The 26,573-nt window shown below is 42.0% G+C and overlaps 2 protein-coding genes across 10 annotated transcripts in view; one reads left to right on the top strand and one right to left on the bottom strand.

The window, feature by feature from the left end:
• arvcfb (ARVCF delta catenin family member b) overlaps window positions 1-26,573 on the bottom strand; it is a 153,195-nt gene that overhangs the window by 119,788 nt on the left and 6,834 nt on the right. For 7 of the 9 annotated variants that reach the window (XM_017306596.1, XM_008417640.2, XM_008417639.2 and 4 more), the window contains one exon: window positions 25,893-26,102. The exons of 1 other annotated variant lie outside the window; for it this stretch is intronic. In XM_017306596.1, coding sequence (XP_017162085.1) covers window positions 25,893-26,084 — 192 coding nt within the window. In that variant the 5' untranslated portion in view covers window positions 26,085-26,102. Of the gene's footprint in view, window positions 1-10,823; window positions 11,090-25,892; window positions 26,103-26,573 lie in introns of those variants that run through there. One more of the 9 variants, XM_008417643.2, reaches the window with a different exon arrangement.
• Window positions 1-26,573, top strand: part of galnt9 (polypeptide N-acetylgalactosaminyltransferase 9) — a 1,026,805-nt gene that overhangs the window by 34,192 nt on the left and 966,040 nt on the right. The gene's annotated exons all lie outside the window — the stretch shown is intronic.

Consider the following 26,573-nt stretch of genomic DNA (forward strand, 5'->3'; position numbering starts at 1 on the left):
TACGTGACCCTTCGCTTCTTTGTGAGGATCTGAGATCTCTGTGGGCAATTACCGCAGGCAGTAAAGCACCAATCTCGCACAATGCTTTCATCACCATTAGCAGTAAAAGATTTTAACAAGGCCGTGTCAAAGTCACAACACGAGCAACGTGACAACACGGTGGGTCAGGGGAAGGATTTGCGCTCAGATGGAGGGACCATCGTGACTTGTGGATTGCCAATAAGCGACGACTGAGCGCTGCACAACGAGGGACATCGATCAGCGTTCCTCTGACCCATCACCGACAGTCGCAATTAGCCACAGCGTTTCAGGGCCGAGGAGAAGCGGTACATGGAAAACAGCGGAGGTGAGTTAAAGCTGGGAGCTGGAATGCTTCAGTTCTAAAGTGCTCCCATCTGACAACGCGAGTCTGGAATGTAGCCGCTCGTGACCCCAAAACCACCCACCTCTGCCCTCCCCCACTAAAACCTTCGCCCACCTCCTTCACCGCTGCGTGCTCTGTTGAGGCCGGAAAAACACAGACTGCAGCTGGACGCGGAGTCACATTCAAAAGAGGCTGAGCACAAAACAGGCAGAGGATGGTTTTGATTGGATTAGGCCTTTCTTAACTGTACCAGAATATGATGGAAAGAATTCAGGAACTCAAGGAGGTCTGTGTCAACAGACTTTATTTGCTTAACTCCTGAGACTTTGCTGGGTTTATGGCACGTTTTTCCACACATCCCAAGTTTGGGGAGGTACAACAAAAAAGAAGAAATGAAAAAACAAAAGAAAAACACTGCACACCAATGATGTTGTTAAACTGAGCCCCCCTCCTTTAATCTCTAAAGAACCTAGGAAAGCGGCTTGGTAACCAACAGCAACCTAAAAGAGCCACAGGGAAATAAATACCTGTTGGAGTGTTACGGTGAGGTCCAGTCTTGTTCAGTTAAGAAAACATTGAGTGTGACGGACCTGAGTATGATTCAGAAACAACACATTTCAAGTTTATATCTCCACAAATGTCTTTTTTTTTTCAGTCTACAAAGACATGCTGACAGAACTCCAGAGGCTAAAGGGGATTGCTTTTCTTTTGTTGCTGTCTTTTTTGACATATACACCATACAAATGATGGAAAACAATGAGCGTTGGTAGTTCAATAGCTAACAGAGTTTCCTTATCTGACAATATCTGGTTAAAAGCTCATCAAAAAGGCAAAAGTGTAATTAAAGCCTCTACGTATCCAATATATCCCCTAGAATGAATTCTAATGTGACAAAAAGAAACGCAACTATTGCTCTCTCTTTGTTGGGTTTGCGTACCCTTGAGTGTGACTTCCACTAATCAAGCAAGGAATTATTACAGCAGAAATGAAGAGAGTTATTCCAACTGAAATGTAAATTAATTCTTCTACAACCTCTTCTTCCCATCTTTCACCATCTCCTCTTCAAAGAAAAAAATTTAAAAAAGACTACACCAACACCATGTTCTATTACTAAACTAAAAGCTTGCTTGGCTGGAGCACCAGGATGTTGGCAGCTCTTAAAGCAGACGCCACGGGGCCGAGGTTGTACACAGTCCAATCCAGCGCAATGAGTGCTAAGCCCGGCACCTTTCTACGGATGGCTGGCACCTGTCCCTCTGTATCCGCAGACCTGGCTGGCACAGACCAGTGTGGCAGCGCACTCCACTTCACAGCCCCATTGCTCATTCCAAACTAGTTCCAAACGAGGGAGGTAGCAATGGTATTTTCGTGAAGCCCCGGCAGCGAACAGCAGAGGTTCGTTTGACGGCTCAATAAAGCCTCATGGAATGCGAAAAGAGGCACATCACTTCGCTGTTCACCGGTGGCTCCTCTGGGAGCGCACTCAGCACATATCTGGAGTTTACGAGGTGTTGTGGGACACAATGACGAGCCCGCATCTTTAATGGTATGTGACAGTTAGAGAACAGTCTTAAGTGCTTCATTTGTAAAAAGAAAAAAAAAAATAGTATAAGCCGTCATAATGGAGAGACTGTAAAGCTGGAAATACCAGAAACTTGTTAACGTTTTTTGGGAGGTTCTTTTTCTGGTTTGGCTGAACTCCTGCCACAGGTCAGCACGATGTTTGTTTGTCGGCAGAGTTTTGGCTGGAGTTGAGGCCGCTATTCAGGGGCTGGGGGGCAGCAAAGGCTGATCAGTTTACAGTGGTTTGGACTTTCCCTCCATCCTTCTCGACCATTCGCTTTTATTCTTCCCGTTGAACTCAGACGGTTACAGCAGGGTCTGCATGTTGTGAGCTAAAGAGCAGCATTCTAATGAAGAGCTGGGGCCTCGTCAGTGCAACTGAAGAACCCATGGGTCAGTAACGGACAGATCTCACTTCAGACACCCACCAGGCATTTCAAATGAACTCTGAGTGAGCGTGACATACAGCCAAATGCACCCTGGTTTCTCATATTCTGGTTCTCATGAGATCCGGCTAAAAATAGAATGGAAACAATTCAAATTTCCTCACTGGTTGGAGCTGCTGGTGAAAATTATAGCAATAAAACAAATATGTGGTCAAAAATATGTTGATTTCAGTTAAAATCGCTAATGTAGCTTTTCAAATTTAGAGCAACAAGTAGAGATATCAAACTACTGGCAGCAAGTTATTGGTAAAGTGTTAGATATTATTATTAACTTTAAACTTGACACTTGAAACCTCACATCTCGTATGTTTGAGATTCTAATTGTGACCTAAGACAGGAAGTAGGTCTTTATTTGCCTTGGCATTTTTAGAAATCGCTTCCACATTTTAGTCATCCGTGGAGCAGCAGTTTGGGTACGCTGCCAAAGACTTTACCTATTAGCTGCTAGCGACTTTAAAGTTAGCAATCTCTGTGTACAAATTCAACAGATTGTTTCAGTTTTGATGACGTCTTGTTAAACATCTAAATGACGTGAATTATCCTGACTTAGATCATTTCATAATTTTGAAATCTATGAAAAATTTATTTTGATAAATTAAATAATTTTCAAGTCTTTGCTTGTGTCATTTTAAGATGGTCCCAATGACGACACAATCCAGTCCTGGTCAAACCTGGACTGGAACCAGTTAAGGAACTGGCTGTCAATCGTAAAAAAAAAAAAAAAAAAAGAGGGTTTCTTGAGTTTTGCAAAAATATTGCAAAAACTTGAGCTCATTCTCTTGATTCCCACATTGTGTATCATTTTACCTTGTTAAATGGATGTATCAGCTCATCATAGATTTGACTTTGACTCACATGAAAACCGTTTTAGATTTATGCCTGAAATTAAACGCAAAAAGCCTACGCAAAAAGCCTACATTCAAAATTGCAAATTCAAAGTCTTTGTTCTGCAGTTAGAAGACAGTATCAATAATTGTGTTATCTAGCATATTTTTGTGGAATATTGTCTCTGCTGCCCAGAAATTGAGCTGCTAGCATGTCATCAAAGTCATGAGTCATAGAACAACCCTCTTCAGTCAGTCCGTCACAGCCCCGTAATGACCGGAAAAGACAAGATAGCGGAAAAACTACAACGTAGTGACCCAATACATGGTTGACCCTGTCTGTCAAATTAGCAAATAAGTCATACAATGGGCTCTGATGCAGATAAGATATTGCCAACAACAACTTTACTTGTACTTAATGGTCACTAGCTCTAAGAGAAATGCTCAACACACATTCTATGTTATGAACAACAAGATGCTTGTTGTTTTGAAAAGCCTGTGATCAAGCTACATTAAGTTGATGTGGATAATCAAATAGTCCATAAAGGGAGGGATTTGTTGCTGCTTGTTGTCAACAACAAGCATCAGAATTAAGATGTAGACATCATTATAGAATAACGGGTGATGTATGCAAGTTGCATTTGAATGCTCCTCCGGTTTGGATGAATCCCTGCGGAAGAGCTGCTGGAGGGAATCAATAATCCCAAAAGGCATTCTGAGACAGATGGTACAATGATGGAGGATCAATGGTTCCTCTGCTCTCCTGCCTGCTTCCAGCCAAGTAACAGGATGTGGGCTAATCCCTCAAAAGAGGGTTCTAGACTAAACATGGAAGAGAAGGTTGAACCACCTCTGGCTTCCCCACACCCGCTCCATGTAGGACCAATAAGGTGCAGATGTTGTTAGATGGGGTTTGAAAAGAGAACGGGAGAAGTAGAGAAGGGCTTGTTCTTGCATTTCTGGTTGAGGAAAACTTTATGAACACTCCGATCCCCCCCCCCCCATCAGGGCCCCTCGAAAGGGTTCTCAGCTGCAGAACATAAAGGGTGGAGCCTTTATGAATCCTGTGCAAGTAAAGGAAAGCCCTGGTTCTTTTGAAAAGAAAAAAAGAATCCATCCGCTCTCTTGCTGAAGATCCTGAATAGCAGCTGCATTCCTAATGAGTAGCACAGGATGAAACAGAAAGGGGAAGGTAGATCCTTCACTCTTTATAGCTTCAACTCAATTAACTGATGGTCTCCATCCTAGTGTTTTTGTGTCTAAACCTGAATGTTTGTTTCATGTCATAACTCTGGTGTAATAATCACAAAATATCATCGCTACACCAATTACTGCATCAAAGCGGGCTTGAACAGGGCTTTTCAGAGAGAGCCTGATGAGTTCTGCTTCCCCAGTTTTCTGCTCCTCCTCCATCACAGTGACAGAGACATCCCTCGCTTTCTCCAGGCCAAGTGGCTTTCTTATCTACCCGATCGAGAACACGGCTGCCACTGCTGGCTTCCAGTATCAGAGATAGGAAGCTGTTTGTTGGACATAGTTAGGGGAATCGTGAATCCCGTTCCCACAGAAAAAACTGATTAAATAAGCTAAAGATTCAAACCTAGTTCCTTTTGGGGCTCCAGGTTGTGTGTGTGTGTGTGTGTGTGTGTGTGTGTGTGTGTGCGTGTGTGTGTGTGTGTGTTTGTTGTTGTGAGGATTGTCTGACACCTTATCTGCATATTCCTGTAAAGGATTTGCCATACTTGCCAAGGAAGGATGAAGTGCAAAAAAATTGCTCTTAAAGTGATGTCATTAATAATGGAGAGGGAAAACAGTTGTGGATGAAGTATAAATGTGTCCAGTCTCGATAGTATGCAACCTACAAGCAAATCTTAGCAGGTAAAGCCAAAACAGCCACTCAGGCAAGATAATAAGCTCCCATCTCATTAATGCACCTCTTCTTCTCCCCAGCGCTGTTTCCAAAGGTAGCAGTGTGAAGGTATCCATCTCCTGCAGCCCAAGCTCCAGCCTTCCAATTTACTGCCACTCACCTATTTTCTAATTCCATCAGCGTGATGATGAAAGCTGAGAGGGCATTACACTTCTTGCCAGTGGTTGGACAGTGAGGGAGGGAGTGCAGGGCCGCATCGGTCACACTGTCAGCCAGCCAAATGGGTTAGGATGGACAGAATGAGAGCCAAGGCAGAGGGGATGATGGAGCTCTGTGCTTCCAGTCGCTAAGAGGCAAAGACCTTTGCTCCTCCGGCAAACATAACCCGGAGGTAACATCCCAAAACCTCAGGGCATGTTCATTTGATCACAACAAAGCATACAGAGTCACACCTGTGAGGTTGTCCATCATGCGCATGTGGACTCCAGGCCAAATTTATTCATACCCCTGACTGATTTAGGCTTAAAGAAGTCTAGTAGTATTAACATTTTGGAGCAGGACAGTCAGGGTCTTGACTTGAATTTGATAGAGAATCTGTACAGAGAGCTAAAGATGAGGGTGATGACAAAAAGGCCTTCCGGCTTCAAACACTTGGTGGAAGATCCAATTCAAAATTGTTCCCGTTATTTACTACAGTTAAATAACGGCAAAAGTAGTCTTAAGTCTTTATGCAACATGGAAGTACGTGACCAGAGCTTTCAACATTACAATCCCAAAATACTTCTCATCAAAGACTGTGCTGCAAACCACTACTAGCTAGTAATGTGACCCCCAGACACAAAAGTAATTGCTTTAGGCTTGATTCAGTTAAACTCCAACTCAATTAAATGATTCTAAAGGGACATCAAATGCTGTTGTAACTCAAATCACCCAAGTACATTGAAAATATCTTTGTGGATGGTAATGCTGTGCGCAGGAACGGACTCTGGTAGTGGTTAGTCTTTCAACAAATCTGAAAAGGCATCTGACTAAAGATATTTTTACTATATGACAGCCTCGTAACTGTCATGACATGTTAGCAGATTAATATATAGAAATGATATTTCACAGTAACATGTCCTATATAACACCATCAGTTGTTGGCTAGCAGTGCTAATCCACCTCATGAGCTTTTGCTGTGCCTCTCTAAAGCTCTGACTGGCCGTAAGGTTTGAACGATAAGAAGAATTTTCTAAATTTCTAAGCCTGGGTACTCGGCAGAAAAAGAGAATGTGCAAACAATTTAGAAGAACTGTACAGCGCCTGGCTAACCATTAGCCTCCAACACATCTAGCTCTTCCCATCAGTGCTAAAAGGGGTGACAGTCATTTCCAAAGGGATTTGATCATCGTTGTCAGTTCTAGTCGCTATAAACATTAGGATTTGGATCTGCACTGTATTAGTCGGTTGGATCCTAGCTAAAGTTTCCAAAAACTGGGAAAAGTCTTAAATTCTGATGTACCACAAAATCCAACCTGAACTGGATATTTCTACACTGAACTTGAGTTCTCAAAATCACAGTTTAAGGCTTATAAAACTTTTTACACCATTTTTGAAATAATTTTTCACTTTTATTGCTCCTTCTTTGCATTAGCACTCCCTTAGATTGAGACAACCAGCGTTAGTCAATCTTGGGGTACATACTCCCCGTTGTCAGACGGGTGACAACAGCTTATTTACAACAGTTATTTGTGAAAAACAAACAACTGGAATTCTAAGTTTGCCCAAAAATAATTCAGAAATCTTGAAAATCCCTTATTGTGTAACATGCTGCTGATGTATGGGCATTGATGGCAGGTGGTCCTCCTGAGAATCTATGTAGATGGTGTCAGCTTGCTCCTAGTAAATTAAGTAAATAAACATCAAAAGCGGTATGTGGTGTGCATGAAGGGCGTGGTGGGAGATACTGTGACACGTCAAGCCACGGTATGGGAAACATGGGAAGCATAAAAAGGCTGTATGACGGGGTGCCATGCCATCTGGTATAACCAGTCACCGGGCCTTGCAGCACCATATGATCAAAACATTCTTGCCTCCAAAAGACCACAGCAACCACAGCTCCTGCAGACCCCCATCACCTACCCAGCCCCCAGTGCAATAATGGACTCTCTGCCGCCATTGAGCCCCTCATACGTTTCCGGTCAATGGCATCATTCTTGTGTGACCTCCCAATCCCAGAACGGCAGCACTCCTCATGCTCTACATGTCTTCAAATATTGATTCGTGCATCGTCTTCTTCAGTCACACAAGGGGCCCTAGGAAAGGAGTGGAAAAAGACAGGCGGGGACCTTTGAGCTGTCATGCAAAAACACCCCCGCAGAAAGAAGCGTGTGACAGCTTTTTAATTTCGGTAAGAAATCAAAAAGCGTCTGAGAGACGGGGTAGAACGCTCAGTGGCTGCATCTAAAACTCTCTGCTTGCTGTCAGGAATCTGGCAATACCCCGCCGCCTGTAGACAAGACCTCCTTTGGTCTTTGGCTGAATCACAGATGAATTATTTTGTTATTCAGACGGGTCCTTCTTGCTTGCGGAGAGAAAGTAAAGTCAGGTTTTGCAAAGGCCTTGGCAAGATGACGACTTCTGGATTATTCATAATGTTTTCCTCCCCCCACCATCTCTTCGCGACAAATCTGTTCTTCTATTTTTTATGAACTTGAGCCTCTGCAGCTGAATTCAGAGGATCCGGGGCCCTACCCTACCGGCACAGCTCTCAAATAAAGGCCACTTTATTTTTAACTCAGCCTAGCACTGGTTCCCCCACTTATTGTGGGCTATCCAGTAATCTTCAGCAGGCTAAAACTAATTTACTGTAAGCTCCGCAGCAGCATTAAGACAAGGTCAAGGCAGAGCGGTATTTGTCTCATTTCCCTTGCTGTCAATATTCCTCTGATGATAACGACTGATTTAGAGGCTGGAAATCTTGAGGGGGTAGTACAGCGCATCACCGCTATAAAGGGACCAACCGGAAGGAATCCAAATGAGCTCAGCTCCAGTTCCATGAAGGGGAACGACACCCAAAACAACAATGTGGACGTTGAGTTTGACGCATCTTGGGACATTTATAGGGTTTTGCAGACATATTAAAACCCCCTGAACTCTTGCAACTGTAAACATCAATGTGTTTTATTGGGAATTTGGGGTGATGGACCACAGCTAAGAAGTGCATAGCTGTATGATGGAAGGAAAATCATACATATCTTCTTACACAAAAAATAATTTTGGGAAGTAACTGAATTAGTACATAGAGTCAATCAGCGTGTAGTTGAATTCCAGTATAAATGTTGTTGGACTCCACAAATCTGTTCCTTCATGGAAAAGTGGCCAGAAGAAACGAAAGACAGCCGTACGAAGTCCAGATGTTCCACAAGCCATGTAGGAGACACAGGAAGTGTGACAGATTCCCATCACCCTGAACACATCCTCCACAACGGGAATATCCAAGTGGCGCATTTAACAAACACCAAAAATACTTCTGTAGTTTTTTTGTTGATTCAATAAAAGAGTCAACAAATATTCACTTGATTACATTTGAAATTCCTTGCAGTTTAGGAGTACAGCAGACTCCCTCCTATTTGCACATTAGTATTTGTGAATTCACTTATTCGCGGTGCTTTATGTGGATCTTGATTCCAAATGATTTGTGGAAAATCTGAACCTTCATGGATCTTTTCAGAAATATTGATAAGAAAAGGAAACAACTGAAACAACTTGATTACTACTATTACAACTACTATTGGCTGGCATCTGTAAAGCAGAAAATTCAGGAGTGCCATTTATTGTCCTTGATGCGAGTTGGCTATACCCAAAAGAATGGAGATAAAGAAGATTGATAAAATTAGCTTCTGTGGTAGCGCTAAAACTGTTTCCACTGTGAGAAATGATGGATATGATGGTATTTTTGGTGTTTTGAACTATAAAAATAGGCAGCTATAATTGTCTCTAGAGGGTGTTCCAAGGATTTATGAATGTGAGCTACTTGCAGCTGGTTTTGTGGGTGGAAATTCTGTATGCATGTCATCACAGCTGTAGACCTCCAATCTATCACCGAAATAGACTGAAATTATTTGTTAGATATTTGTTATTATTGTGGAGCTCAGAAATGCCTAAAAACAGGTATAATTTTGTTTTAGATTGCATGCTGATCATCCAATCTGATGGTTTGACTGGCCAAAAATGTTCAGTCTCCAGATGCTGCTGGAGACACGTTGACTCTGGGGATGATACCTACACTTTTCAAATGTATATTCATAAAACAAATATACATTTTTTTCAATTCACAATAATGCAGTAGTTTCACATGTTTTTCAAGTCAAAAAAAAAACTACAACACGTAAAATTGTGGGTCTGTAATGTGAAAAAGAGGAAAAAGTACAAAGAGTATTGAGGCCTTTCCAAGAGACTTTGGACTGCAGTTCTGGTCCAGCTGAAGAATGTACATTGGAGTTGAAAAGGTCACATCTCAAAGCTGCTCTGGGCCAGAAGCATGAATACAATCCGAGTCTTTGGGAGTGGAGGGTCACGGACACAGCCGGACCCGACCTGCTCCAGGACGCAGCTGAAGAGAACGCAGTCTCAGCTTACTGACATGCTTCTGGTCTCATTCATATGATCCGAGCCTGTGTCCCAACACAGCCCACCTTTTCCCACACCTTCAGTTCATTCTGCGCACACTCGAGCCCGGCCTTGAAACTTATCAAAATGCCCTGGAGGCGAAAAAGAACAAAGAGTTCGCGGGTGAGAAAAGGTCAGCTTATCCTCCAGCCATCAGGTAACACTCAACCACAGAAGCATCTGTTAAAGAGTCATTATCAGTGCAATGTGGCAAGCTGACAGAATGTTTTTATCTGTCAAACAGGAGCTCAGCATCTCCACCCCTCTCACCCCGTATGACAACTTGACCTTATTCAATCATAGTTTCTCTCCCTCTCTCCATTTCTTCTTTCTTTTACTTCAGAGTTGACTTCGCTGAGCGCTGCCAAGCTTGGCGGCAAAAGAGAAGAGTGAGATGGTGTAGGCAGCCTTGTGGATGCTCTTCAAACAGAGGAAACTGCTTCCAGTGATGTATGCACATCATGCCCTGGTATGCACACACCCACACACAGACATGGTAACAAACTCACTGTGGCAAGAAGAAGAAGAAAGAAAAAAAAAGCAAATTCCTGTGGTATCTGTGCAAGTGAGAGACAAAAAGAGTTCTCACACGTTTGGTACAACAGTCTATGAGCAATAAATCCCAAGCTGGGCTCATTCAGAGCCTTGCAGAAACTATTTTTCACGGCATGCCCCCATCCTTCTATAGGAGCCAATGACACATTTGAGCCTCTGAAGATGTCAGGGCACCCATAACTCACAGTAATCACACACACTGCTACTAAACATGTATGGGGATGGCTATTTATAGAATTATCCAAGCAAACAGTTTATTATAAAAAGACCAGCGCACACATATGTATGTTATGAATGCATGCTCAGTCGCTCTATACGAGTCCAAGCATTGCACTATGCATGCTGCTACCCCTGTAAGACATCCGCAAATTTCATTATCTCTCAGCTGTGGTGGTGTGTGAGGAGGGGGAAACGCATGAAAAAATAAATAATAATGGGAACTTGGAGACTGGAGGATAAAAACGTGAGCAGCCCCTGTACAGTCTAAACAATTAGAAGGAAAACAATTAGGCTGAAGGTACAATGAGAGCGGCAGACACAGTAACACTAACCTGTTTTACTTCAGCGGGCATGGTCCAAAATCCCCCGTTCGGCTTTTTTTTAAAGGTGTCTTTCAATGAAAAGATATAAAATAAAAACCTCCAGGGAAACAGCGTGAGAAATATGTCCTCCTCTCGAAAAAGTTCTCCTCTCCCTCCTCTCTTCTCTTCTCCGACTCGTCACGTTTTTCTTGTTTATTTACGCTGAGTTTTCCCTCTGTGAGCGCAGAGGCAGCAGCTCAGACGCAGGCAGCCATCCTCTGCTCAGCTGCGTGAAGCAGCCCGCTGTTAGCTGCACAGGCACAGGAAGTGAGGCGGTGCTCTTTCAAAATAAAAGTACGACGCGGGTTTATGACCGAGAACTTTGCGAATATGATGTGCCTAACCTAGAACAGGAGGCATAAATAAACGATCAGCATAGTACGAGAATTAATTTTCTTTTCTTTTTTTTTCCAATTTTCCATCCAAATGGATGGATGGCTATGTATCCATCCATCCATTTTCTTGCACCCTTGTCCCTCAGTGGGGTCGGGAGGGTTGCTGGTGCCCATCTCCAGCTAACGTTTCGGGTGAGAGGCGGGGTACACCCTGGACAGGTCGCCAGTCTGTCGCAGGGCAACACATAAAGTTCAATAGTGCTTTTGACATTTTGTACCTCAAGCGTCTGAATATTTTGGAAAGGGAAAAACCAAAGACATGATTTGACTCTTATGTCTCTCCTTTGAAAAAAGTTTAAGCATAATATTTGGGAATCACCTAGTGAAAGCTAAAAAAAAATCAAAAATCAAAAAATATAGAAAGCAAATTTTGATTTTGAAACAAAATCCTTGGGTCTGAGTTGAAATAGACCCACATAATTTATGCTAATGAAATGGTTTATAGCAAAACTTCTCAAAGTAATGGATTCTTTGAGGACAAGAATCACTTACTATTTTTGCATAATTCAAAAATTGTTCCCTATGTTTTCTTAATTACTGTGTTAAGGACCAGCAAAAATACTTAAAAGACCAGTATTAATGTTTTTTTTTACTGCAACAAAAAAAATTATACATATAATAATTCAAAACTCATACACAGTGTAATTCCACCCTTTTTTCAATTAAAACAATGCAAGTGTTGTAGTCACTAATCTGACGTGTGCTTTTAAATTAACTTTACCTTAATATAAATATACTAAAATAGATTTTTAATTGATTTATAATACTCAAATATTTTTTATAAGTATAAAACTAGTATAGCTAGATTTTATAAACAGGCGAAATTGCAAGCATTTACAAATAAAGGTCTGTTACAGATCAGAGCATCAAAATCTGCAAAAATAGTTGGTGTACTATAACACTAGAAACATACAGCTTACGAGAACGCTCTACATAATATGTGTGATATTTAATTCCTAAATATTAGTGCATTACATGAATTTACCCTATGCATTTTTGCTTTAATAAACATTTCTGCTGCGTCTTTCAGGCAACACCAAAAGTCTTTCAACTAAATACTTTTATTTTGAAAGAAAAATCTCCTTGCTCTCCAGTGTAATTCTGTCTGTGGCAGGTCAGACAGAGCTGAGGAAGAACAGGGATTTCTCATTTGACAGAGATGTTTTATTCATGTGTGAATTGATGAGACACCGAAGGCAGCGTATAAGAGCCTTTCCTTTTCCAACAAAAACGGGCTGGAGCTGGACCCGGACAGTTGGGCATGAAAGGAAGAAACACCTCTTAGGTTGGGAGAACAGAGAACTCCCAGAGAATGGGAATGTAGCAGCACTCTCTGATTGGATAAATGTCTTTCCCCTCTATCTCTGGCATCAAGTGGGGTGGGACCAGCTCCCACTCTTGCTCTCCAGTTGCCTCCATCTGTCAGACCTCCAACCCTTCCCCCTTGTTGGCACAAACAGAGAGAGAGGAGAAAAAAAAGAAGAGGGGGGGAGAGACTGGGGCTCGCACACAAAACAAAAGTTGCCCCTATTGAATCGAAGGCATCCCACGAGCTACTCTGCAAATTTTTACACCCTCCACACACACACAGCTCCTTTTCTCAACACCTCTTTGAGACGCTCTTCTCGCTGCACTTGATATAAGGGAGGGCTCGGATGTACGTGAAAGAATTCACATTCAAATAACTGCGCCTGTGACCGAGACCGAGCAGGAATGTTAATCTAATAATGCCGATGGAAGCTTAACTAAAGACAACTCTGAGGGGACGGTTGAAAAGACAGGAGAGCGAGCAAAAAGGATGACTGGTCTAAGACGAAAACAGAGAAAATGGCAAACAGAGGAGGGGGGGGGAAACGGCTGAGGTTTCACATTCCACGAGCTTGGCAGCACTGTTTTAGGTCCCAGGATGTTACTGCTTCATTTCTTCCTAATGAAAGCCCCGGCTCACCATGCACCATTACATTTAGATCTCTTTGCTTTCAACAACAGCAACAGGAATTCGACCAAGGGTACAGCAGAGGAGCATTTTAATAAAGCAACCCTCGTAGCCCTAGCTAAAGTCCTTTCTTTTATGTGATTTGCAGTATCACTTTCCATTTGCGCCACTTAAACACAGAGTGATTTTCATAACTCTGTTTAAAAATCCATTAAGTGCCCAGGGCAATACTGGTGAGAACAGATGCAAGGAGCGGCGTTGCTCTGTGGATTCCCTAATCTGCACATGTGTACTTTAGAAATGCCCATCTCCTTTTCTAAATGTTGGGTTTTGCAGTCTATTATTTTTTCATATGTAGACACTGGGCTCTTTGTATAGTTCTTTGAACTACGTGGCTGGTAGACGTTTGTACTACAAATATATTTTACTGTGTTTTTAGTGGTGTTGGTTGGTTTTCTAAGCCATTTGTTGTGACCTGAAGACTAGATCTGTAGATTGTCGTATGGACAGACCATTTCCTGCTACAGTTCCATTGACCTTTCCTGTGGCATCCATCCTTCTTTCCTTCCGTTTTTGAGGCTTTTACTTTTACAATACAAGTCTAATCTATGACTTCACAGAACCTTTTTCCTGAGTTGTGAGGGAAGTCTCTGTGTCTTTGTTGTAAAAGCTCCTCTACGCAGCACCACGTGCACACCAAGATTATGTTGCATTTTGTTATGAGGCGGACCTATCTGAACTAACTCGATGTCTTTTGAAGGTGACTGATGCTACCATGTAATGAATTAAGGGTTTGAAACCAAAGATAATGCACATAGTTTTTGGTGGAGTGATATTTAACTATTAAATCCCTGCTACATTCCAAAAAGCAGAGATATGGCCCTCAACTTACAAGCAGAAAAGTCAATGGGTCAACAGAGTCACCAGGATTCATCATCTGAAAACTCAAATTACATAAAGGAACGTTTCAAAAGAACGCTTCAAAGTTGCTGACTGATTGTTCTGCAATCAGTCAGCAGAAAGCTGTGATTGCGATCCACAGGGCCTCCAACAAATGAAGCTAAAACATCCTTAATAGTTTATGGAGGACTCTTAAGAGCTAAAATATTTACATATTATTTCTCTTGATATCAACGTGTTTTACATTGTTGTGATTCTTTTGATGATCTCTGTTCTCTTTTAGAGCACAGGCTTAAATCACAGGCTTGTTTGGTCTCATCTTTCCTCCAGGAAGCTTTTGTCAACACAGCCTGAATTTTCACTATATGAAGGGGCGGAGAGAAGACACTGAAAGCATACACACTATGTTAAGTCACACGAATCCTCAGCTCTTTATGTACAAGTGTAAAGAACGGGGTGAGAAACCCATCATGTAACCTCATGTACGAGTCCTTTTCTTCTTACGGGCAACATACGAATGTGCATCCTTATGTATATCCTTGCAAAAATATTTATAAGCCCAGTATTTTTTCATATTTTCTCATGCATGCAATATGTTTCTTTTGTTGCTTTGCTTGTACATTTCGAGTTTGGATAGAAGATCAACCTCTCTCCAAGTATCAAGTCTTTAAAAAGAAAAACACCTTATACTGCCGTCACTCAGTGTCTGTAAGACGTTGATTGGCCACTGCCTCTCTAACTGTGTTTGTTTATCAGTGAGGTGAAGTAGCTAGGTTGATAGATATGACAGGCGTCGAGCCAAAGTCGTTCTCCCCAGCATAATCTGTCTGAGCTGCTTCAGGAGCACACATTCAGCAGGAAGAGTAGCACATACTCACCCTAAAGGGCTTTGTGTTGTTTTTGTGGACGTAAGCATAATAAGTAAGTGATATTACTTGCAACCCCTGTGCTGCTAACACCGTCCTGTTGCCAGACGGTAAGAGCAACAGAAAGAATAAATGTATACAACTGGATGGAAGAGAGGAAGACGTCCGACATGATAAGGATGAAGATGAATTGGTTAAGGAAGGGCCAAAGAACTCAGCTGAGGATGAAAGCTCCCCACAGCTGAGTAAGACCAATCGCTCAGAAAACAGTTCTCACCCAAATGTACTCTAAGCTTTCAATCCCAGCATTTCCAGAAACTTCTGCGCAGCAGCATATAGCACAGAAGAGTACCTGCTATACCTGAGATAACTGATGGGGCCCATTCAGCCACCATCCAGATGGCCCACATCCCCCCTACGCTTTAGAAAAGCCTGCCATGCCACAGGAATCTGACACATGCAGGGCTTAGCATGTTGGCCGTAAAGTTACGTAAAGTTTGAGCTCATTTGACCGAAGCAACGTTCTTCCCACATGTTAGCCGTGTTCCCTATATGGTTTATGGCAATCAGGATTTTTTTTATGGGTCTTATCCAACAATGGGTTTCTACTTGGCAGACTTTCAGACAGGTCACAGTTTCTTCAGAGTTCTGACTTTTCTCTCATTGTTTTTCTCTTCATTCCAGTTTTCCCTTTGAATTATGACTTTAATCTCAGAATTAGGATTTTTGTCCTCAGAAATCTGACTTTAAGGCAGACGGACACCTGGGAGCAACCAGCTTCAGTGGCTGAGATGCGAGTTTGTGCAGGAGGAGAGCTTACTTTCTGGAAGAACCTGTCAGATTGAAGTGATTTATTTTGTATATGGTCAATTAAACTCAGATTTCAGAGAAAAATGGCAGACTTTTTTTTCCTTCTTTTTTTTTATTTTCAGTGGCCCAATCCTCTTTCATACCTTCCTTTTCATCTACTTCATGTTTGTTTACCACAGGAAATCCCTTAATATACATTGGAGTTTGTGGCTGGAATGTGACAGAGCGAGATACGAAAAAGCTCAAAAATATTTTCAAAGGCACTAATTGTATTTTAGTGCACTAAATTGAGCTGAAAAGAATGCTTAAATACACAGAGTGACTGAAGTAGATCGGTCTTACAGTTTCCGTTATTTAATCTGTTCCAGAAATTAGCAAGAGAGCAGGAACAGGAAGGAAAAAAAATATTATTTTGAGTCTTGCCCGGTAACAGAAGTAGTAAGTAAAGGGTGTATGAATGTTGCTGGAGCTGGAACGAAAGCCTTTGCAGTCTGCCGTACGCTGTCGAGATGTATGGTGTGAAACAGATGGTAGAAAGGTTAATGTTCAGCAACAAGGCGAGAGCTGACAGCCAGACACCTCCAGTGAAGCTACATCTGTTAACATCACGTTTTCCGCTTCCGTTAATGATGGCAGATGTGCAGAGGGATGGAGGAAAAGAAGTTTGAGAGGAAAAAGGATGTGCAGTGGACAAAAAAACAAAAACAAAAGCAGATTGTGCTGGCTACCACGTAAAACAACGTGGATATTGTAATCGGCCTCGACAGTGTAGTTTAATTCCAAATCACTTTCACTGCCGAGAAGGCACCGCTTATTCTGGCTGTTGAGGTCTAACCATCAGGTTAAAAAAATATCCGACCAAATACAAAGAAGGGTTCTGAAAAGGAAAGGCGACCACAACGCTGGCCTTTGCTGCTCCATTTTCTCTGAAACAATCACTGCACTGTGTTCAGGTCACAAGACCAGAATTATTTACAATTGCGAGTGCCTCCAGAGAAAGATTATCTGCTTTGACTGACTGCTTCTTATTCTAACAATGACACAGTCAGAGAGAAAGTAAGAAAGAAAGCCCTTATCTAATGACTTCTACCATCATGTTTTATTTTCCACTCGAAAAAAAACTGGCTCGTCAGCATGGCAGAGGATTGCGGTCCCATCTATTAGCGGCTTTTGTCTTCTGAAAAGGCAATTTTAGCTTAATTTCAGGGGATAAAACTCTATTTAAACGCCATCACTTCACATCAGTGGCGGCTCTGTTTTCAGTTTTTATGTTGCAAAAAATATATTCGCACATCAAGATTTGTCGTACACCCATAACAAGATTAGATTTTTCCCCCCTTGCGTAACAAGGATAAGCAGTGAGGCACAAACACACACAATGGGAGCTTATCTGACATTATGGCACACACATAATTTATTTTAGACACCTCTTGCTGTTATGGAGTCTCTATAATCTTGATGGATTACCACTGAAGGGTATGTTAAAATTATGCAAGTTAAACATTTGTTTTATGCCCTAAAGACCATGTTTCAGCAAGACTTTCGGACTAATTCCTCTTTCCAACTCAGCCTAAATCAGACTTTTCTAATGAATCAAGTTATTCCTTCATTGCTCGTAATCAGCAGCTGTGCTATGAATTTAAAACTGCTTCTAATTTGTGTCTTTATACCTGTTGTGCCTTTTCACATTTAGTCGCAGTAAAAGCACTAACTTTAACACGCTGAGTGCCTCTGCTAGACGGCTGTCCTGTGTTTAGCTGCTGTCGTCATGTTCTCATCAACTGTGATCAGATCCCCTGGATCCCCACAACATACCGCCGCTTCCATATGTTTGTTGTTTCCCTCACATAGTTTGTGTCAAACTGCAAACAGAACTTCTCATGGCTTTATTTCAACAGTTGCTTCCCCACTGCCACTCTTCCTTGGGAATCGGATTTGAGCACCACTGAAGGCTGTCCTGTCGAGATTCAACAGGCAATGGATTGTTTCATGGGTCTCGGAGTAAAGTGGGCCGAACACAATTTCACTTTTTGATTGTAAAAAAAAAAACAGTAAAAAAAGGAAAGGAAAATTACATACATGGTTAATGGACCAACATCTGCCACCAAAACCACCAATAAATAGGTTAAATTTGGTATGCAGAGGTTTAGGGGCAACAGACGTTTGATATAGCTGAAATTCCCGAGCACTTGAGACTGCCTCTACAAACACCTATACCTGCCTATAACTGCCAAAATGATCTCAATATGCATTAACACTCACAGTGGAAACCATCTTAAGCACTTCCACAAAAAGCTAACATCCACAGTCTTCCTCATCTCCAGTCTTTGCACTCCTGGATCGACTGCTTTGCAAACACCAGTCAACATCATGTCGATTAGCATCATGCCCAGGTATTTCAGCTTCCCTAGCTGTGTTTTCTTCCAAATCTTTTACACACACTCAATGAAAAAAGACCCTAGAATAGGCACGTTTTTTGCCAATACTTAACCATGAATAGGTGGTTGTCCACTGTATTTGGTCTTAAACTTGTATAATATTTAGAAAAGCTGTGTATATGTTTTTTTGTGTGTTTTTTTAGAAGTTTGAGCTGAGATTCAAAAGCCTTAGTGACAGATATTAAACTAAACTAGGTGGTCCAATCTCAACATTTTCACTACATGAGCTATTCACCAGGGTCACTGCCCGTAAGTACTGTACAAGTCAAAGACTTTTTACATGCATCAATCCTTGATTAATTGCCGTTATTATAACTACTGAAGACTTGTTTAATATTAAAAATAAAACTCCATTCCTTTCCATCCATCAGTATGGCACAAATAACTTCGAATGAAGAAAAATAAGTTTTGTCCCCCCACACTTTAACGCAATATCACGGTTAAAGAAGTATAAAATTAGTTATTCATGCTGATTTAAATAAAGCTCTCCTTTAGCTTCAGATTATGTATTTTCGCATGTTTCTCACTGAGTTTAGACCATTCTAATAGGAGGTCGTTTTGCTTGGTCTATGAATTGACCAAATCTGTACGGACTACAGAGGAAACCCAGCTTTTATAGCTAACTCTGGCATATTATGTGATGTGCATTGTCTCCTATGAACAACAATTATCTGTGTGTAAATCAGGACTTTGCATTGATGTAAGTCATTACTACTCATCCAATGTGTAGACGATCGGTCGCTAGATGATTAACTCAGTGGGTTAAGGCTTGTGATTGTAATGTAGAAAATATGCAAAAGTTTATGGGGTATGAATATTTCTGCATGGTGCTGTAGGTCCTTGTTTTTTCAGCAAAGATCTTATCTGAAGCTGTTTTTTTTAAGCACATTGCTCTTTCAAAATGTGCTAATCTATAAAGAAGACCCTACAACCTGGCTCGGCTTAAGACCAGCTGTGTGATTTTAAGATTGCATGTACGTGCAATACCTTTGGTATTTGTACCTTTGGTGTTACATAAAACACCAAAGGTCAGTTAATTCCAGGCTCTGCGATGCACAGCCTTTTAGCAAGCTGTCGAGATGCGCCTTGGCCTAAAACAAGTCCGGACCTCGACGTGGTCAGTCCCCCCCCCCAAGAGTCCGAAGCCAAGAGGTGCTTTGGTCTCTGCGTCTCCAATGTGAAAGCAAACAGCGGACCCCTGCTTCTGCATAAACACTTCTGCTGCTAAAAGCATGCAAGCTGATGATATCTTTACTGCACGCGGGCGGAGATGTGATAATTTACGAAAAGCAGCGAATCCCAAAAGGATCCTTTTTATTACCAATAAAAAGAGCCAAGAATGCGAGCTAATTCTGCTCAGAAATGATCGAGCAGAGAGTCAAGGTTGCCTCCGCTGAGGGTCTAGTGGGGATTTTTGTTTTCCATTAGTAGGTTTACCTGCCTGTTGGAAGTTTCTTAAATGAAGAATCTGGCCTCAGGCCTCCAAACAAACATCCATCCGTATTATCTAATTAGAACTGCTCCCTGGATAACATGACTGCTGGAATTTACCAGAAACTTGGATTTAAGGTGGTATTTGCTCCAAAATGAACTCTAGCAAAGTGAACACTGGGGTAAAATGAAAAACGTGTGTTTTTTATACATGTCTTGTTTGCTTTCTCAGAATCTGATATTACTGCTCAGTAGGTGCAAGTTTACCCGTGGAAATTAGAGCCAAAACAAGCCTGACTGATGCTTCTGTTTCTTATTCTGTTCACCGTTTACAGGCTTGTAATTCACGCAGTAAAAATGTCACACAGGTATGTTAAACTCATGGGGCTAATTAATACAGTGCTTTGAAGAACACCTCTAGCCCAACGACAAAAATGTGAGGCTGTTTTCAATTGACTTCGTTTTCTGCATCCAGACTTGTTTAGAGATCCTGAAAAGGGTCAGGTCACATTCCTCAGATGGCACTTGTGGGGTCTTGTGAGTGAGAAGGGCGTTATTTTTAACAGATGTGCTATAGTTTAAACCCAAACTATCAGAGCCATCCTTTAAAAACATTAGCAATCTTTCTTTTTGTTTGTAAGTTCTAGCTTGAGGCGATGCCCTGGGCCAGTTAAACACGACTGATTGTCTAGTTTGGTGCAGAAAGAGATTCTTGTAAAGGAAAAACATGCAGCTACTGGATACTGTTGCTAATGTTTTGAAAGATTATAATAGGTTTAAGCAGTTGTGACATAAACCAGCATTAGGACAAGACCTGATTTGATGGAGGAAGGTGTCTGGGCTTCTTTAGAGGATTATAAACAACAAAGAGGACACGAAGCCTTTCTTTCCATCTTCTCTTTCAATTTATGTTTTCCTGTTGCACTTGCCAGAGGTTTCCACCTGTTAAAAGGGAAAATTTCCATCCCACTGATGTTCTGTGCATGCTCAATATGAGGGATTGCTGTAAAGAGACAGTGGGCAAGCAATTGCCCAACATGCTAGTCCAGGTGTACTGAATGCTGCAAGTCAACAACTTGATCCAATCTGCTGGGCTTCTTCGGATAGAATGCTTTAACCAATTTAAGTACTAACCTGAACTTCACCACATCGTTTGATAACTTGGATCAACCAAAAATGTACTCATTTGACCTGGAATCTGTCTCCATCACTGACTTTAGTTCTTTGAAGCACCTTGCAGTAACATGTTGTAAATTGGTGGCTTAGAAATAAAATGAATTGAACTGAAGTTGAATCAGGGATGGGAAGTAAGCTATTGTCAGCCATTTTGCTTTTGTGTAGTTTTGGTGGGTTTGTGCACAACCTAAGGGATGCTTTGTCAAATTGGCCAAGAAGTAAATTGTCTTTGACGGGGGGTTTTAAACTGTGGGAGAACTACGCCCCTCACCTGCTTCATGTTAACTCATCCATGTTTCACTGATGTTGTGGGGTTCACCTGTTTTAGCTATGTGTAGCACCACATGATGTTCTTCAGCTGCCTTGTCATTTACAGTGCTAAAGTATGAACAACTTTCTAATGTGACTGCAGTTCATTTAGCTTTTGGTGAAAAACTGCCTGGGGTTTTGCAGACAACACTGTAGGAGTGGAGCATCTTCAGATCCAGTCCATGAAAGTTCCAACTTTAAATAATTATGGTGATACTTCCTTCTTTTTATTTTTGCTTGGCCCAGACTGGCTTCCTACTCAACATGGCTTTAGGTACTGAAAAACAAAACAAAACAAAAAAAAAATCGACCAGCTTTGCCTCCAGCATAGGGCATAAGGCTTGGCCAAGTTGGCTAAATTTTTGCAGTTTCTTTTTCTGGTTTATTTTTTTCCTCAAGTCTAAAAAAGCCCTGGCCAAGGAGGTACTGTCACTGCAAATTACACCATGTATAAGTGAGCTTTTAAGAACCACAAATTTATTGAGCTGAGGGAAGAATCTAGTCCACCAACGAATTAATAGACAAACCACCCTACAATAAAGCTTAGTTTTTCTCAGGTGTATCCGTCTTAGCAGACTAACACAAGTCTTTCATTGTTTAACGCTGCTTCCTAAGCGTTGTAGTAGGTTTGAACTATGGTGAGAAATAATTGGACACAACCAAGAGCAATAAGCAGCCTATTTTACTGCAAGAAACTGTTGGTGTGACTTCCACAGGCTGCTTTATAACAAGGGGAAAGTGTTGTTGGAGGGATATGGGAACAGTGAGCGACACAACAATAAACAAAGGGGACGCTTTCTTAACAATGTGATTAGGGGGGTTTATAGGAGGCAAGAAAGTTGTTGATGGAGAAGACAGGAGACGACTGAGGGAGAGGGAGGGGGTCAGCTAAAACCTAAAGCTCATTGTTAGGCAGGTGATTTACGAGGGTACAGCAGCTCCCAGGCCCTGGCATTGGAAGGACAGATCTTCTGTCGCTATAGCACCCGCAGCCTTTTGTATCCATTGTTCTTAGACAGGACTTTGCGGTGGGAGGGGAGTTGTTGTATGGATGGAAGTGGGTGGAGGGATGGAGGGAGGCTGGAGCGATTGCTGGTTGCCATTGCAGAGCCAAGGCTTGTACATCTTCAGCACAGATCAAAGGCTGCACTGTTCCCACTCTGTAAAGCTCAGAACCTTTGAAAACTTCTCATAACATTCGACCGAGGGTACAATGCGCCTCTACCAGCAGCCCATTAAACAGACCCTCAGAGACCAAGGCATCTACATTTTATGACACCCGTGAAGCGACAAATTATCCCCACGTTTTCTTTTCCATGAATCTCAAGATAGTATCTTTGTATGTCCTGGGCAGCAGCCACAGGCGGATAGATAAGCAGTCCAGCGTGTGGATTGAGGTCACCTTCTCATCTAGCGCCAAACAGACACCATTTTCTGAGTGCTGCCTGCTTTTGTCCAAACACGGTCACCAGTCAACACTTGACCTTTCAAAGCCTTGATCACAATGCTCCTTCTGGCTAAAATCAATTACTACGGGCAGAGTCATATTAAGCAACAAAAGGGCGCGATCTCTGTGTGTGAGTGATCACATGTTGGGGGGCGTCCATGGATTGAGATTCTAAGGCGTATTGTTCCATGTCACTGAGTCTACACAAGTAATTTCATCAGACACACTAATGGACTCTCCGACAGCATTGTCCTGATGATCCTTTTTGAATGGTGAAGAATAAACAGTAATTCTCCTCCTCGATGGGTATTCATAAAGTGTTGTGTCAAGGTGAATGAGGATCGGCGCTCTGCTAGAAACTGGAGCAGAAATCCATCACACTCTTTGGTACAGAGAAATTGTCGACACCTCTTAATTCCCTAATGAAATGAACTTATTCTGAAACCCAAATTCAGCATCAGATGGCAACACATCATTTCCACTTGACGCACTGCAAAAATACAACGTTGCGTAGAACTGTTACTGCCCCTTCAGTTTTTTCACATTTCATCATGTTACAACCAGAAACTACGGTTAACAAGATTTCATGGGTCACACCAACAGGAAGTAATGCACAATGGTGAATCAGAAAGAATCGCTGATTTTTTTTTTGTTAGATCTGGATTGGATTTTTAATTTGGGGTGTCAGAGTAAAGACAACTGAAAACACATTCACATTAAACTTTTTCAAATTTTTAAAACATTTATCACTCTCCTTTCCCATTGGAATTATACAGTAGTTTGTGTTGACCTGCCGCTTAATCCCTCCAAAATACTCTGTAAAAATACTTTTGAAAGACGTAAATGCTATACATCCCTGCTCACTCTGTGACAATGTCAGACCATCACAATATCATCTTTTGTATCATTAGAGTGCTGTGTAGTACTATGATTCAACAGAAACTATCCAGAATAGAGGAGAATGAAAATAAAAAATGTCTTGTGTTCAATGCAGTATGTAACAATATGCTGAAAGCCTCCATCCAACATGAGCTAAAGATAATTGGGCTCGTGTTTATTTGCTGCACACTCAGCCGCCTGTGTTAATGAGCTGATAATAATGATAAATTCAGATAAAAGTGTTCGCTGCCCAGCAATGTTTAGGCCTCGTCCTTTCAGAGCTCAGTGCCCTGTAGAGGAGTGCTATCTAGATCAGTGCCTTATCATGCTCATTAGTTGTCTACTTTCATCTCATTTTACTAATCAGACTTACTCCAGCCTTTTCCTCCATGACCCCAGCTTTAAGTAATGTTAGACCTCATTGAGTCTGGCACTGGGGTTGTGAATCTAAACCCTCAGTTAGCGATCCACGGTCGGCTTTAATCCATCATTCCGCCTCAGGATTGTGTGAGAGTGTGTGGTGAAAGCTGAGCGAGGAGAAAGCAGAGATGAAGGGAACAACCTGATGCATTTTTTATCCCCTCGTGCGTACTTCGAGTAGAACGGGTTCTCACGGCACGTATTGCCTCCTAGACACCCGCCGCCCACCTGCCTTGCAACCAAATTGGTTTCAAATTAGTTTCATTTCTGATCGAGACATTTCAGACGGAAGCAAGAACGAGTTTCATCAGTGATGCCAATTACACAAGTTGGCGTCCTAATTTACAAGTGGCGAGAGTCGAGAGATGTTTGTCAGTATACCACGTCTCTTGCGTTATGTGATGTTGCAGGGAATCGCAACATTCAAAGATGGCCGACATGGAAAATGATGATAAACTAACCAGGGGTGGTGGAGGGCTTCTTCCTGGTCTTGGGTTTGGTCTCAGAAGAACTGACTTTGACTCCATGCCTTGATTTGGCATCTTTATTGCTCTCATTGTTTGTTTTTTTTTTGTTTCTGTTTTTTATCATGCAACCATTATGAAATGTAAGCTGATGAATTCAGCTTAGAGATTGCATTTAGTGTGGCTGCATTTAATAACTTGAATATTAGCGCAATATGACATTTATGGCAGTGTACTAAAAAGTAGTTTTGCTTGAATAATTAATCGTTTTTCCATTACATTTTGCATTTTGTGGTGTACAATCAAAAAAACAATGTCATGAAATATTTGTTGAACTATAAACATTTAACCTTGGTGTTGGAAGGTCTTGGCCTCTGTCTCAGCAGAACTGGCCTTGACTCCAGGCCCTGACACCAACTAACCACAATGTCCCAGTAAGATCCTAACAAGTTCTAAACATACTTTACTTAAGTTCAAATGAATCAATTTGTGTTCATATTTCATCAACTAATTACCAACTCATTACCAAGCATTAGAAACCTACCTTATTATTTATCTTTGCTCGCTCAACATTGCTGAGACTTTTCTGTTAAAACATGTCTGTTAGTCATTCAGTAAAGCATCTAACGGTTGGTAGAGTCTCCAGACCTCCTCAAGTAAGAGCAGGATTACATAAAAATGTTAATATAATTGTGAAGGGCACTGGAACACAACCACATAGAAATCACACAAGAGAATCTCTCTTCTCTTTGCTTATTAAAAAGGCAAAACGTTGCCGAGCTGATGGGGAGAATGTCTGTACAACCACTGGGTTTCTTTCAAGAAATCAATATAATGTTGGAACAAGTCCTTCAAAAGAGGAAAAAAAAACTAGCAATGTTTGAGTTTAAGTTTGCTTATAATATAAATTGTTGGGAGGGATTGCTTTCAAGCAATTTCTGTTCAGTTAGATTTCTAAATGGTAATTGGCCTTAATTTGTATAGCGCATTAGCAAACCTAAGGACTCCAAAGCACCTTTCTTTGCATTTAATCATTCACACATTCACCTCTTGATGGCAGTAAGCTGCATTGTAGCCACGACAGACTGAAAGGAGGATACAAGCCCTGGTTCCACTCAAACGTTTTCAGCGGTCAGAAAAAAAGGCGACATCCACTACAGAGCACCACCAGGCAGCTTCTGAGACCGGTGGGCGAGAGGAGATAAGATGGGACGGCGAAGATTGGGGAGGTGAAGGGAGACAAAATGAGAGGTTGAATCTCATCAGCTCCCTTTTTAAAGATGAGTCACCACAGAGGAGATTATTGCACAACATCCAGGACAGCGGGTTCAGACAATGGGAACAAGTGTCCCAAATCACCGGGAAATTAAACAGAGATTACAGAATCCCTGCAATCATGAAAAAGTGATGACCACGAGCAAACAGGGAGAGGAGATGAGCTTGCTCAAATGGAAGAAGGGAGGAGGTGCGGCGAATGAGCACGAAACGCTGGTTTGAACGAGTCAAACGGAGCCGCGGGAGGCATTGGGGGGGAAGAAGCGTTGGCCACCATTGTTGGTGTCGTTTACCTGCATCACCACTTGCTGCCATGCCAGTGGCTGACTGATGGTGGGGTTGGGTGGCAGATTGGCCCGTTCGAGCTGCAGGTTGACGTTGCGGCGCTCCTCCTCTAGGGCTCGGGTTAGCTGCTCAAAACGCTCCTCCTGCTCCTTCACCGAGGCCAGGATGCTGGCGGCAGAGCGAACGTCATAGTCCTCCATGGGCAGAGTTGACGGAAGCTTCCATTACAGGCAGAGGGGGAAGAGAAAAAGGGAGGAAGGGGTACCAGGTCATTACAAAACACCCAGACCCAGCCGGCTGGATGAGTGGCATGAGGTTGAACATCGTTAAATGTGAGAGTTAATCACAAACCAGGTGAAGCCAATGACAATGATGATTCAGGATTTAGCAAAGCATCTTCTGAACAAAATTCTAGCATGATGGAAAAATATGGTTGACTGGAACACCGGCCTCGTTTAGTCCACTTTCATTGAACTCTAGTTAATTTGTCTTGAAAGTCTGGTTCATTTGGGGACGTTTGAATGTGCATTTTGTGAACAAGGAAGTTGTGCTCAGTGTCTTCCTCGGAGGTTACTGTGACATTTCTTTCAGTAGTTCTTGGTGCAGCGCCACCACAGGCGAAGGGCTGAACAAGTTCTTCAAAGGATTTGGATCATTTGATGTGTAATGTGAAACCGCACCAGCTGAAA

This window comes from Poecilia reticulata, linkage group LG9 (genome assembly GCF_000633615.1).
Source record: "Poecilia reticulata strain Guanapo linkage group LG9, Guppy_female_1.0+MT, whole genome shotgun sequence".
Lineage (NCBI taxonomy): Eukaryota > Metazoa > Chordata > Actinopteri > Cyprinodontiformes > Poeciliidae > Poecilia > Poecilia reticulata.